The following is a 13793-nucleotide window of genomic DNA, read 5'->3' as shown; positions in this document are numbered from 1 at the left end:
ATTCAAATTCTGTATTCAAATTGCTATTTGAATATTCCATTCAATTCAAAAGGTACTTTTAATAAAACGATTTTGGTAAAAAAATTATTCAAATCAATCTTCGTGATGCAGACTTCAAGCAATATAATAACTCCACTATCCTATTCATACCAACCAATCCAGTATTTTTAATAATCAGATAAATTACATAATATCAATGGTCTTTAAATAATTATATATATTTCTTACTTCATAGAAGAAATGCATTAAATCACAATTCTCATCTTAAATGAAATGAAAGGGGTTTAACAGGGCTGATGAGAAAAATTTTGTCTGAACTGCAGCATTATGGCCTACTCATCCTCCTGGTTTGTAAGCCAGTGCCTTATACACAGAGAGTCACCATGGCTCATTTTAAAAAATAAATAACAGGTAGCTCATCCTTCGGTCAATAAATATGTACATGGATACAACTACTGTCTCATCTATAGATATACATAATAACAAGTAGTTACATTATGTAGAGTGTACACATGTTGCCATGTTATAAAACAAATATAAATCCATTAGTCTTCCTGTTATACTTAAAGCTCATATTTCACAATCAATTACCAACATAAATATCTGTTTATATCAATTGCATCAGGTTTAACTATAGTGCTATGTAATCTGGAATATTGGTTGTTATATTAAAAATACATTATGTAAGATTTAGAGCTGGCTATTCTTGCTATTAAAGTATTATAGTACAAAATAGATAATGCAAAATGAATATATTGAAAATTTCATTCAAATTAATTTATTCTAAGCCAAGTTATCAGTTTGCAGTTTTGACAAGATGTGTGTATTGATTGATTGTGTATTATTGTAGCCACGGTACTGGTATATTTGAGACCTAGCTTCGCTTTCCCATTTTTAAATTAAATCATTAAATAACTGAACCATTCTAATCTAGTTAAAATCTCGAATTCGGTATCTGATGTCATTAAGCGTTGATTATGGTCTTTTCATGATAATAAATGTCTAATAATTTATATAATATTTAAGGCCTAAAGAAAGACCTGCAATAGGCAAATTAGCTCTTCAATAATGTATCAACAAAACCTGACATAATATAATATAAAATGGTACATGTAGGTATGTTAATGGAGGATATAATATACCTTAGACAAAAAAACCATTAAATCAAACCCTGAAAAATGGTTCCTGCCGTGACCAATGTCAGGTTATTGATTAAGCACAATTAATCTAATATCATTCTTAATAGTAATGAACAGATCGGATGGCAGGAATATCTTTATGAACATCTACAGTCTATTCAAATCACAACAGCTCCAATCACCCCTTTAAGATTGCCTCTTTAAAAGTAAGTTTTGAGAATAGAAACAGTGCCAGTATTATATTAGGAATAATTTTAAGTGGTATTTCAGCTAATTAGTAGCAGTTAACCAGCCAAAAATATCACAGAAGACAAACATCCCATCCATGCATTCACACGAAAGGTATACAACAAATCACAATATAAGAACACTCATGGTCCTGTAACTTACATACTAATATGCTGGGGTTTAAGATAGCCTAATGATATGGTTTAAATTTCCTCTTATGAAAAATATGTCTACTGCATACAATATATTTTCATCATTTTGATGGCCACCTGCAATTTTATTACGGCTTCTCTTTTTCTTTTGTTTCTATTTCATTTTTTTTTTTTACGTGCACACGTGATGTACACAGGACCTTGTTTTTTTGTTCTATCAGAAGGACTAGACACAGTTCCTTGCCAGGCTTTCTGTCTGCACCATTGGCAAGGGGAAACTACACTTGAAAATGTCAAGTTACTTTCTTGTCTAACACCCTGATCGAATCTCTGAGCACCTTTCTCACTGAGAGACCGTTACAACTAACTACTCCAGTACTCTTTTCTCTTTGAAGTCTAATTTTAGCCAATACTGTGATCAAATGGGCTTAATAGGCCATCAGTCAGTTGGATCAAGCCATCAATATTTGTCTATGAGAAAATGTCTACCCTTAAAGGTGCTCTCATTTGAACAGATCTGAATAAGCATCACCCAAACAACATGCAGTCTAGTGAAGAAGTCTGTGATGGCAATATTTAAATCTCTCATCAATATGATGTATTGTAAATAGTGACCTCAGCTAATCTATTATTTACTCACTGTATGTGACAGTATTACCTTAGGGCAAGGAAGGGTCATTGAGATGTCATACCTGCATGTCATCAACTAATTTATCACTCACTATGAAAACATTAGTGGTGATGATGTCTACAAATAATGTAAACCAGTTTTTATGTATTATGCACTGATTGATTATTTAAAGTGACAGTAACATTATGCACTTCTAAAATGTAAAACTGAAATAAAGCCAGATTATTAATGATCTGAAGACATCTGAACTTTGTATGATAGTACAAATGGAAGTTTTTCAGACCGTTCACAAGTGAAAATACCGTTACCATAACTACCGTACATTTCATACAAGCAGAGCAGTGTGACTTGAACTTAATGGCTTTTAAGTTGATAATCATTTTTAGAGTGCTTCTCATATGTCATCTATATTTGAGTTATTTTAATCTACATTTTCAGGGAAAAAATACAATTAATTAAAATCCTTACAGGCTTTGAAGGGTCAGTTCAACACAAAGGGATAAACCAATCAATTTATACTTTTCATGTAGGAATAAATTTGTTTTCAAATTGAAAGAATTTCTTCAATATTGTCAGTAAAAGTGGAGATAAAAAAAAAAACCAAAACGTTTAAGAATTTGTTCCAATAGTTTTGTCTGTAAAAAATGAAGATGTAAAAAATAAGTTAGATCCCAATAACTTCTATAAGTGTCGGTCAAGATGCTGTTGCCCTGTGTATGTAAATACTTTTGTTCTGTAACAAACACAAGGATATCAAATTTTTAGATAATTGATTATACCAACATTCATGGACCATGCCATGGTACATGTACATTGTAGCTGAATGAGACTTCTGTAAGTCAGACCTGTTTTTGTGCATTAAATTATTTGGGAGAACAAAACAAATTAGGAGGATAGACATTAAAGAATGATTGTTAACTAGCTGTCAACACTATCTTCCCCTTAATGAGTTTTTGATGAGATCTCCACACCATTCATGACTTGTTCTAGCTACAGTAGTATTATTATATCCTCCTTTTATCATAAAGCAACCATAAAATTGCCTGTCATTATTAAATCCATTACTTCACAGGCTCTGATATGTATTGGAAAAGATGACACCATTTTACCCCAAAACTGAAATTTCATGACAGCAATTGCCATGGAACGAAGTTAAAATTACATCAATTTAAATTCAGTAATTTTATTTCATAAAGTATTTTGTTTTATTTAGAAATTTAGTATTTGATTTGTATATCACTCAGTATATATATATACCCTTGTGTTATCTGATTTAGTTGTACATTTTAATACCATCTAAACAGTATACCATATTTTATTTATATATAAATAAGTATCAACAGATTGTCCAACTAAGTAATACTTTCCTTACATACATACACAAAACAGTTTATTATGGGCAATGTCTATTACATATCTACATGTATGTTTGTTATCGTGGTTACATCCTCTCTATTTACATGTACTAAATAAAATGGTTACTTTTATATATACTATAGATACACTTATTGCTTCCTTCCTAAATATCACTTATGTTTAACAGTCTAGAAAATGAAATGGGGTTTAACATTCTACTTTTCTTCACCAACCAGGTGAGACCATCGGAGATCTGACCATAAATATCTATAGTTCATAATAAGTAATAATCTGGGAAAAATATAATTGCTACCAAACCATTATGCTTTGACAATCTACTAGTAAGTGCAGGGAGACTGCATCACACATAATTTACACAAAACAAAACAAATCTATGGACAAGGCACAATATGGAGAAATCACAAACAAACGTACATATCAAATTAAGTGAATGGGTCCGGGGGCTAGCCGTAATCGTCCACTGCACTATACAGTCCCGGGCCTGTAGTGATACAGACTTCACTCAAAATGAAAACAAACAATCAGGAATACAACCCAGAGAAAAACATTGTGTAATACCAGCACAAGCACAAGACATGATCTGCTATATGCCACAAGAAATATGAATGTAAGCATATTGAAGTAAAAAATTACCTATACAAGTAAGCATATCAGTAAAATGTATAAAAAAACAGGTAGCCTAAAATTAAATTTTTTATATTAGGTGAGAAACGTTTTAAGTATTCAACAGAATTGAGGTATATTGACTATAAAGTTAGAGCATATGTTCCATTTTACCACAAAACAGCAAAAAAAACCCCAAAAAAACACTGCATACAAAGAAGCAAACTGAGAAAATGTAAACTGTCTCGAAAGACAGCCGTCTACTGACTGAATGACATGATGTAAAAGGCGGTAGGTTCTTCAACCAAAATAAAAAGGGCGATAATCCAGATAAGACAACACCAAAAGGTTAATAAACTATCGATTTAGGAACTAATCGGAATTATTCAGCTATGTGATTGCACAAAATATAATATGTAATAAACCTATAAGAAATACAAAACAGGTATTTTGAGGAAATCGTACTATGAAAGTGTATTTATATAAAGGCATAAAATAAGGGAGATAATTCAGATAGGGTTAGGGGTTAGGAAGGGGATCACGTGGGTAAGATGCTGGCTCGCTAGCCTGGAGGTCGGGTGTTCGATCCCTGCATTGGCCGAGAAAGTTCATCCAGATTTTCCGGCGTGCACGTAAAAGATCCCTTAGCAGTTGGAATTCGATATAAGAGTAGGCCGTAGCGCCGCTACCCGGGCAAAATTTCCCTCATAGCACACTGTATGGCATATGCCCGTCTTCATTAGCCCAGTTTAGGAGCAGAAATGCAGAACAGTAGGATGTTAAACCCTATTTCATTTCATTTAGGGTTAGGAAACTGCAGAAAATTGAAAATAAATATTAAGGCCAAAAAAAAGGTTCTGTTTCCTGTAATGGATGGAAAATAGGGTAGGGTCGGTAGGTAGGGGTTTTTTTCGTTTTTTTTTAATGCTACATTGTTAGATCTAGTAGTAGATCTACCGTAGCAACTAGTATAATATTCTATGCGAAACAAATCTTCAATTTTATGTTAGGTTGAGTCAGCGCCGAGGAACATGAAGCACGAATAGATTGGTGGATGGAATGTTTAAAATGTATCAGAGTCTAGATTATGATTTAAATATTCTCTAAGGGGTCAAATGGACTTTTTAATGGTTCTATGCTAAAAAAAAAATAGTGTAGGGGCCATTTTGTTCAAGGGAAAGGACTCGCGATGACAACTTAAAAGATAGGTTGCCAGGCAACAAAACATACGCCCACAGCAGCTAAATTGTCCGAGCAGTCGACAAGGGTTGTCACATATTTATTCTTTTGTAGGTAATTAGGGGAATTTAATAGACAATTTCATACACATGACATTATAATTTTCATTGTTTGAAGGTTCACAAGGTTCTAAAAACTAAAACAAGGGCCGTAACTTTGGAAGCAATCTACAGAAATTGTTCAAATTCGACCGACTTTTTTCGTTTTACTAATTCAAATAATGCATATAAATTTCATACAGATCGGATGATAACTTTTGTTGTTCGAAAGTTCACAAAGTTCAACAAAGTAAATCAAGGGCCATAACTCTAGACGTAATTGACGGAAATTGCTGAAATTCAATAGGCTTGTTAGTCTTCATTTCACTAATTTAGGTGATAACTGAAACTCAAAAGGCTTGTTCGTTTTACTAATTTAAATGATACATATTAATTTCATACAGATCGGATAATAACTTTTGTCGTTAGAGCATTAACGAGGTACAACAAAGTGAAACAAGGGCCATAAATGATGCATATCAATTTCAAACAGATCGGATGATAACTGTTGTCATTAGAGCGTTCACAAGATTCAACAAAGTGAAACAAGGGCCATAACTCTAGATGTAATTAACGGAAATTGCTGAAATTCAATAGGCTTCTTTGTTTTACTAATTTAAATAATGCATATAAATTTCATACAGATCGGTTGATAACTTATGTCGTTAGAACGTTCACAAGGTGCAAAAAAGTGAAACAAGGGCCATAACTACAGAAGATATTAACGGAAATTGCTTAAATTCAATAGGCGTCTTCATTTCACTAATTTAAATGATGCATATCAATTTCATACAGATCGGTTGATAACTTTTGTCATTAGAGCGTTCACGAGATTCAACAAAGTGAAACAAGGGCCATAACTCTAATTGTAAAATACGGAAATTGCTGAAATTCAATAGGCTTCTTTGTTTTACTAATTTAAATAATGCATATAAATTTCATACAGATCGGTTGATAAATTTAGTCGTTAGAGTGTTCACAAGGTGCAACAAAGTGAAACAAGGGCCATAACTCCAGAAGAAATTAACGGAAGTTATTGAAATTAAATAGGCTTCTTCATCTCACTAATTTAAATGATGCATATCAATTTCATACAACACATATCAATTTCAAAACAATCGGTTGATAAATGTAGTCTGTAGAGTGTTCACAAGAAATTGTGGAAATGTGATCGTATAAAAATCATATCGTGCCGTCGCACGAAATAGGTCCATAATAAATTTTTTTGTCTTCATTTAAATACCAATCGAGCAGATCGTATCCACCTGTTTGAAATATACGTTAACTTGTTTTTGTCCAATTGCGTGCCGTTACTTATTAGAACGAAGGTTGTGAGGATTATAGCTTTCCGGAATGGGCAGTGGTAAATCTAAGCGAAACCTGTTAGTCTTGATTTTCACGTCAGTTTACCATCTCACGTCAACAGTATGGCAGTTCTTAATAATCGTTCGCTGTACAACGTACCCGACTATTCTGATCAGTAAATGCAGATTCATTTATAGCAACAAATAAATAGGCATTTTCACGAATCCGATATGCTTAGAGTATTCTGAACAGTCGGTCGTTGAACAAAAATGTTTTTGTATTTCTCTTGACACTAAAAAAAGAATTGTGTCGGCAGGTTTTGTACTGGGTCGGTCGGGTTACTTTTTTTTTTGGCCTAAATTAGATCATTATCCAATATGTACTCGGTTATATACTTATACGAAACATCAAACTTGGTATGTTGAAGAAATGGAAGTTTCGAAATTTCTTTAAATATGAGTAATTGTGTACCACCTTTGGCAGTGTACTTAAAATAGAGAGATTTTATTCTAGAAAGAAATAGTTCTTTATCTTTATCGTTACATATACATATTGTCAAAAATCGTAATGCCTATGAATAGAAAATACTATATAGCGTGACATAAATTGACAGGTATTTTACCACTTCAAAGCCAAATTTGTCCGTTTTGTCAAAAATACCGACATTAAATTTACTATTAATTATATTAATATCCAGGTCAAGAACAGGCGCATATATAGTACCAAAATTTTCTTTAATATTAGTTCTAGGGTATATATTTCACTTTTATATTTATTGAAAGTTCCATTATCATTGATAGGTGTTATGTCATCAATGTATCGGAAGGTATAGTTTAGACTTATCTACTTTGTAATCAGTTTTTTGGTTATGATGCTGAAAGCAGAATTCATATTTATATATATGTGCATTTGCCATAAATGGGGCGGGGTCAGTTCCCACTGGTAAACCAATGGTTTGGTGTATTATCTGATCTCCAACCTCAAATATGGCATTGCCAATGATTAACTTATTCAATTTAATGTAGACTTAGTATTAGATGAATTTTCATTCATAATTTGATTTTTTGCCATTTTAAATAACATATGCTCATATATATATATCGAGTAGAACAGATGATCTAATTATGTGCCACTGTCATGTCTTTGAGACATGATTTAATTATGTTTGTGGTTGTAATGTCCAAAAGACTTCCTGGTAGTGTAGTTCATTTGTTTTCCTTTCAGCTTTCTTTAAAGTCTATTACAAAAATAAATTCAACATGATGCTGGTGCTTGCAATTACAAATGTAAACTGTCTTTTCATGAAAAACAAACTGAATATCAAATAAACATAGGTTATTTATAATTCGTTTTCTATTAACTATTCTATTATAAGGCATGATATTGTGACTGGTTCTACATGTCTACAGTTTGCATCTGTTGACTACAATTAACAACCAGCCTCTCCAGACAGATTATATGATTATTGGTGTGCCAATAAAAACTAAGTAAATTGAAGGGTGTTTCCACTGAAGTAGGCCACGATACAAACATGTCAGCTGTGGTTTCTGAGTAATCACACAAAATCTTAACAGAAAGATGTAAAAATGGGTTAATTTTTTAATAATAACCATGTGTAAAGGTCAAAATTGCCAGAATATAAATGCTATGAACAAAGATAGGTTGGCAGGCAATGAAAATAGGTCCAACAACAGCCAAGTCATGTCTTTATTCTTTTGCGAGTAATGGGGGTAGGCCTACTTGCAAGACACTAAAAACTCCTGAAGGGCAACAACCCATGAAGTAATTATCAGAAATAATTCCAAACCATGTACTGATAAGCAGATAACTTCAGCTGTTCAAGTTATTTGAATACATACAGTACAGTTTAATTTCAATGACAGTGGGACAAAATCAGAGAAAACCCACGAGACAACCATATTCTTTTTTCACGTACAAGTTTGGGACTGAAACCCCGCACACTCAAGGCATTATAGAAAACATCATAATTAAAAGGAATGTTTTTGTAATTAGGTCATTAGATTAGAGTAGGGGTGAAAAGAATGGTTTTTTCAATCATCCACAATGGAATTAACTAAGGCTTACATGATCAAAAGTTTGTGAATTAGCATGATAATTGTAAAAAATATGCATCATTGGTTAGATGTGGAAAGCACAACTCCAAAAACTTCCCACAGCCGACGTGTGATGTATACTCTCTTCTGCTACAGATTTTATTAGCCTTGTAATTCTCCTCTTTTGGCTCACGTGTATTTATTTTTACCTCAACCGCTAAGAAGTTTTTCTACCAGGAACAACAATGCAACAGTGGGTTTTAACATTTTATATAAAGCACTGAATACATAGGTTACAAGCTTAAACAATGGCATACATAAAGTCATTCTCTACATTCTTGTGCAAGTCTAAATGGCGAGGCTAGACTTTTGAAAATCACTACATCTTCAAATGGTCGACTAATGCATCTACCTGAAGTCTGTCTCTATAAGAACCCAATGCGTGTCTAAACTCTATAGGATCTAAATCAGTCTTTTAACAATGACAGTGGCCTTGAGACAGCTCTGTCAATTATTCAATTGGACAAATATTACATAATTAATTATGATAACTGGTTACTAAGCCTAATGACGTCGAGAACCACCCTTATATGGACAGTGGAAACTTTCCACCAGGAGTGTCAGATATTTTGTTTAAGCTGATTTTATGCATCAACTTATCAATCATTTCAGTTTGTCTACGAGAGATATGGCTTGTCTATGAATATGGAACCAATAATTAGTCAAAGGCCATATTAGCCTAACATTATTATTCATGTATAGCACAAATTTCACCATCAATATTACTACATAATTACCATCATGCATCATGTGTCAATAAATATATTGCATAAAATTCTTGGTACAAAACGAATCATATTTCACATGTTCAGACTATTAAACTTTAACATGACTAAATTAGAACAATGGGTAAATAATTCTATAGTCATGATTTTATTGAAAACTTATCACATTTAAGGCACTTAATAAAATTGACAATATTCAATGTTCATGTATCATTATCAGCTAGACGCCTGATCATCGGTTGACCCTCGTCCCTCGACTCTATCAAGAACTATATAAAGCTATAATAGCAGACAGACTTATTGCACGGAAGCCATATACACGTTTCAATATATAATAGGCAATGAAGACATAAAGCTAAGAAGAGAACCAGATATTTTCTACATACCCTTTGGGACACTTTGATTAAACTTATTTCCGTTTGGTAGCAATTTATGGCAATGGCTGACGTTATAAGGAATTGCTTCAGACTAAACAGATTTGTCAAAATCAATACAATTACCCACATACTCAGTAAGAATTTTTCTGCATCCATTTTTCTTCCTATTAACTGTTAAAAATGATAACATTTTTGATCTCTGTCAACATATCACTTTATTAGCTGCCAGCACAGAAGATTTTTCAAAGTAATGACAAGATTACTTTTGTTTAGACACAATTTAACCACAGCAAGAAATCTCACCCAGAAAGTAATTGAATTCCAACTGTCAAGGGTTCTCTTAAGTGCACACCAAGTGTATATGGGACCTCGTTTTTTAGGCCATAACAATTAGATGTTGCTCCTTGCCAGGCAAGTGGAAACCCTGCTAGAAATGCTGGGGAACTTTCTCGGCCAACAGGGGGACCAACATTGTTGACATGACCCTAAGTAAGATATTGTGAAAGCTGAATCTCTAAAAGGTATCAGTCTGCTACAATCAGACTATAAAAATTGGAGAGAGAGATATGGGGTTTAATGTCCACTCGATACAAAGTAGGTCCTTTCGGGACCCAGAGAAAACCCACGAAGTTGCACAGGTGACCCTACTCCTTGTCACGTACAACCAGGGAATCGAAACCACGCCAGTTGTCTCAATGACAGATCTTATGATACAAAGCGCATGCACTAAACATTCGGCCGTTACCCTCCTCCCCACCATAAGAATTGGATATGAACCCTTGCAAAAAATAATGTGAAAGTTGAAAATCAGAATATAAAAACTGGATATGAACCAAAACCGTCAATACAAGGAAAACTTATCTAAATACATGCATATGACTGGATTCTCGTCAATTAACAAATATTTAATTGATCGTTTTAATTTTATTTGTCAAAACGATATTACTTTTAGTCAAAAGACTATCTACATGTACCATCGATATTTTGATTTTTTGATATTTCATGTTTTTATCAATTTTTGTACATTTTATCATGGATTTAGCTGTGGAAGATTTTATATTTTCAAAAAAAAAACCAGAGGCTTTAATTCTTATATAACACCTTTTGATGGTTTCTTTATATTATTATAATCTGATTGAATGCAAGCTTGGAACTTACACACGGCTGATATTTCTTAATCGTTAAATAATCAATTTGAGTACAATTTAGTGTGGATTAAGGCATGAAAAATTAAGATATTGATTGTCCGAAAAATAAAAATAACAATCAGCAACTTTAAATAATACAATTTTAATGCTTTGTAAAAGAACCTATTTTCTCCTACACTGTAAGTTTAACACTTCAGCTTTATTATTATTAAAACCAATAAATCAGGCATGAATACCACAGTTTGTTATTATAAACATGATTTTTTGTGGGTATCAACAGTATAATTTAAGTAACCAATGTTATTGTTGAGGTGCCAAGTAAAGAAGTTGCATATGATAGTATTACTACACACTGCAACTAAATGTTTTTACGATACTGTATGTAATCCATACATTTTATACCTATTCTAGTAACTTAACAGATGTATACAGTACCCCCTATAGTTTCCAGACATACAAATATCTTCATTGTTTTTTCTCTCTTCCAAGCCAAGTACATGCAGTTCATGTACTGTGTTTAGTTTCTTTAAAGGAGATGGTCCATCTGTTATATATATTCTAACAAATGACAGGTACTCAAATAAACTTCTAGATGCCACCACTCAAGCACTATCTTTAATTAAAGAATGCGTTAGTGATATCATCTATACTACCAGTTCTTTCAATATGGCTTAAAAATGTTTAATTTACAAATAAACAACCCTTATCAATATTTAGAATTTCCTACCGTTTACATGTACTTGGACAAAATTTTGAAATATTAGGACCTGGAATTTGAGAATCATATGTACTTGAAGGTTTCAGCATGAGAATATCTTTTTTGCCTCTTATCTTCATGAATACTGAAATCCTTACAAATTTTCTTGCCCTTTGGTATGAGAAATACATCAATTAGAATCAATTACAGAATATCTTTCTTAAAACAAACTGTAGCGCAACATAAAACTATTTCATATTGATTTCATACTTACATAGACGTCCAAAACTTGCTGAAATTCTTCTTTTCAATTTCTTGATGCGACCAACTTTGTCTTTTCCTACAAAAAAAGGAAATATGTAGAAGGAGGGAGTATGTGTTACACAATACTATGACTTGTTTATGGAGTTTCTTTGATAAAGGTGCTAAGCAAGGATATGGTTTTCCATTAATATCAACAGAACAATTACAAATTCTGTGTTGACTCTAAATTTCAAAATTAAAGCTGTACAATCCCAGAAAGTGTCCGTTATCAAATCTATGGTACTATTATAAGGTTGCACCAAACTATACACCAAGTTTCATCACTCTCACTTACATGTAATTAGAACTTAAGTTATCGTGTCCCAAAGCATCAACCAATCAAATTGCTTATCTCTGCTTACCCTAAGCAGAAAATGCTCATCCTCGAACTCCATCAAGGCATTGACCTAGTAAACACCAACACCAAGTTTGAACATTCTAGCTCAATTAAAAGGAGAGTTATTGTGTCCCAAAAAGTGTGACGGACAGACAGACGGGCGCACGAACCCATTTTATAGTCCCGTACTTTCTTCGAAAGGCGGGGACAGCAATATTGGTTCAATCATGCCACAACTGTTATAACCGGTTCCAGATTGTGGCGGAGTGTTGAAACACTTCCACGATATGTAGAGTATTTTAAAGAAATGTCGACGGACTGAAAGACAGGAAAAAAACATTTCCAATAATTAAGTTGCAAATATTCAAAGATCATAGTATATTTACACTAGAATAGCTTGAATACAATATATAACATGAAAAAGAAATGAAATAATGCATTCTAAATTATTCTGTTTTAAGTTGAACATTTTGCAATGATTAGATGAGTCAGAATATAATTATTTTCCCTATGTAACTCAGTTGACCTTTAAAACTGTATTTCAATGTTTTCAAAGATTGCCAACTCAATCAAGATCTGGATTGGTCAATTAAAGTGACACTACATGTATATGATGTTGCAAGGATATTATTGTATTCTTTTGTGTGTTACAAATCTTGTTTGATACATTTTGAAATGTACCTAAAAAGACAGAGAATTAATAGACTTCTAAGAAGTTCTTCAAGACAAACCTTTATCTTTATCATGTTAGAATGTCTCAGGTCCTACCAAAATTTTTAAAAATCAACAAACTATTTCAATCTGTCAAATTTGTTTATTTTCATTTGCAACACTCCTTCAAATCCAAAAGAATCATGATAGAGCATTTTAAAAGGAGAATGACGATCTGTGCTTCTATTTGGAAAAAGATGAGAACATGGGATGAGTAGCATGCTCCAATCCTCCAAGTGTGACCTATATAACCTTATATAGAAAGAGAATCATAGCAGTTAACAAAATCTAGAAAATAACTTTCTACACATAAAACCAAAACTGACATTTTCCTTTAAACAATGAGGAAATAAATGGAAATTGACATTAATTTTAAAGTTTACAATTCTTATCAGAGTAATTAAATGAAGATTGCATTTTAGGACAGACCAGAATACATTCACTTAATCAGTTCTGCAGTAATCACTTACTAATACTATTGTCTGTAATATCTTGTTGTCTCACTGTTTTCATTAGTTGTTTATCAGGTTTTGTATTAGTTCTAGTGAGATCAAGATCCTCCACAGAAGTATTTCATGCTAAATTCTACCACCTTACAAATGATTCATCATGAAGTCCATACTTTCTAAATGTAAATTTACTTTAAATTGCTAAATGCTGCTATACTTG

The 13793-nt window shown here is 32.7% G+C and overlaps 1 protein-coding gene across 3 annotated transcripts in view; it reads right to left on the bottom strand.

Moving 5' to 3' along the window:
• LOC126831469 (cyclin-dependent kinase 14) overlaps positions 1-13793 on the bottom strand; it is an 88354-nt gene that overhangs the window by 56592 nt on the left and 17969 nt on the right. For all 3 annotated transcript variants that reach the window (XM_056103147.1, XM_050561979.2, XM_056103148.1), the window contains exon 2: positions 12048-12113. In XM_056103147.1, coding sequence (XP_055959122.1) covers positions 12048-12113 — 66 coding nt within the window. The remainder of the gene's footprint in view (positions 1-12047; positions 12114-13793) is intronic.

The sequence above is a fragment of the Patella vulgata genome, chromosome 9 (assembly GCF_932274485.2).
Source record: "Patella vulgata chromosome 9, xgPatVulg1.2, whole genome shotgun sequence".
NCBI lineage: Eukaryota > Metazoa > Mollusca > Gastropoda > Patellidae > Patella > Patella vulgata.
Note: the sequence above shows the minus strand (reverse complement) of the source record. Positions and strands in the feature narration are given on the sequence as shown.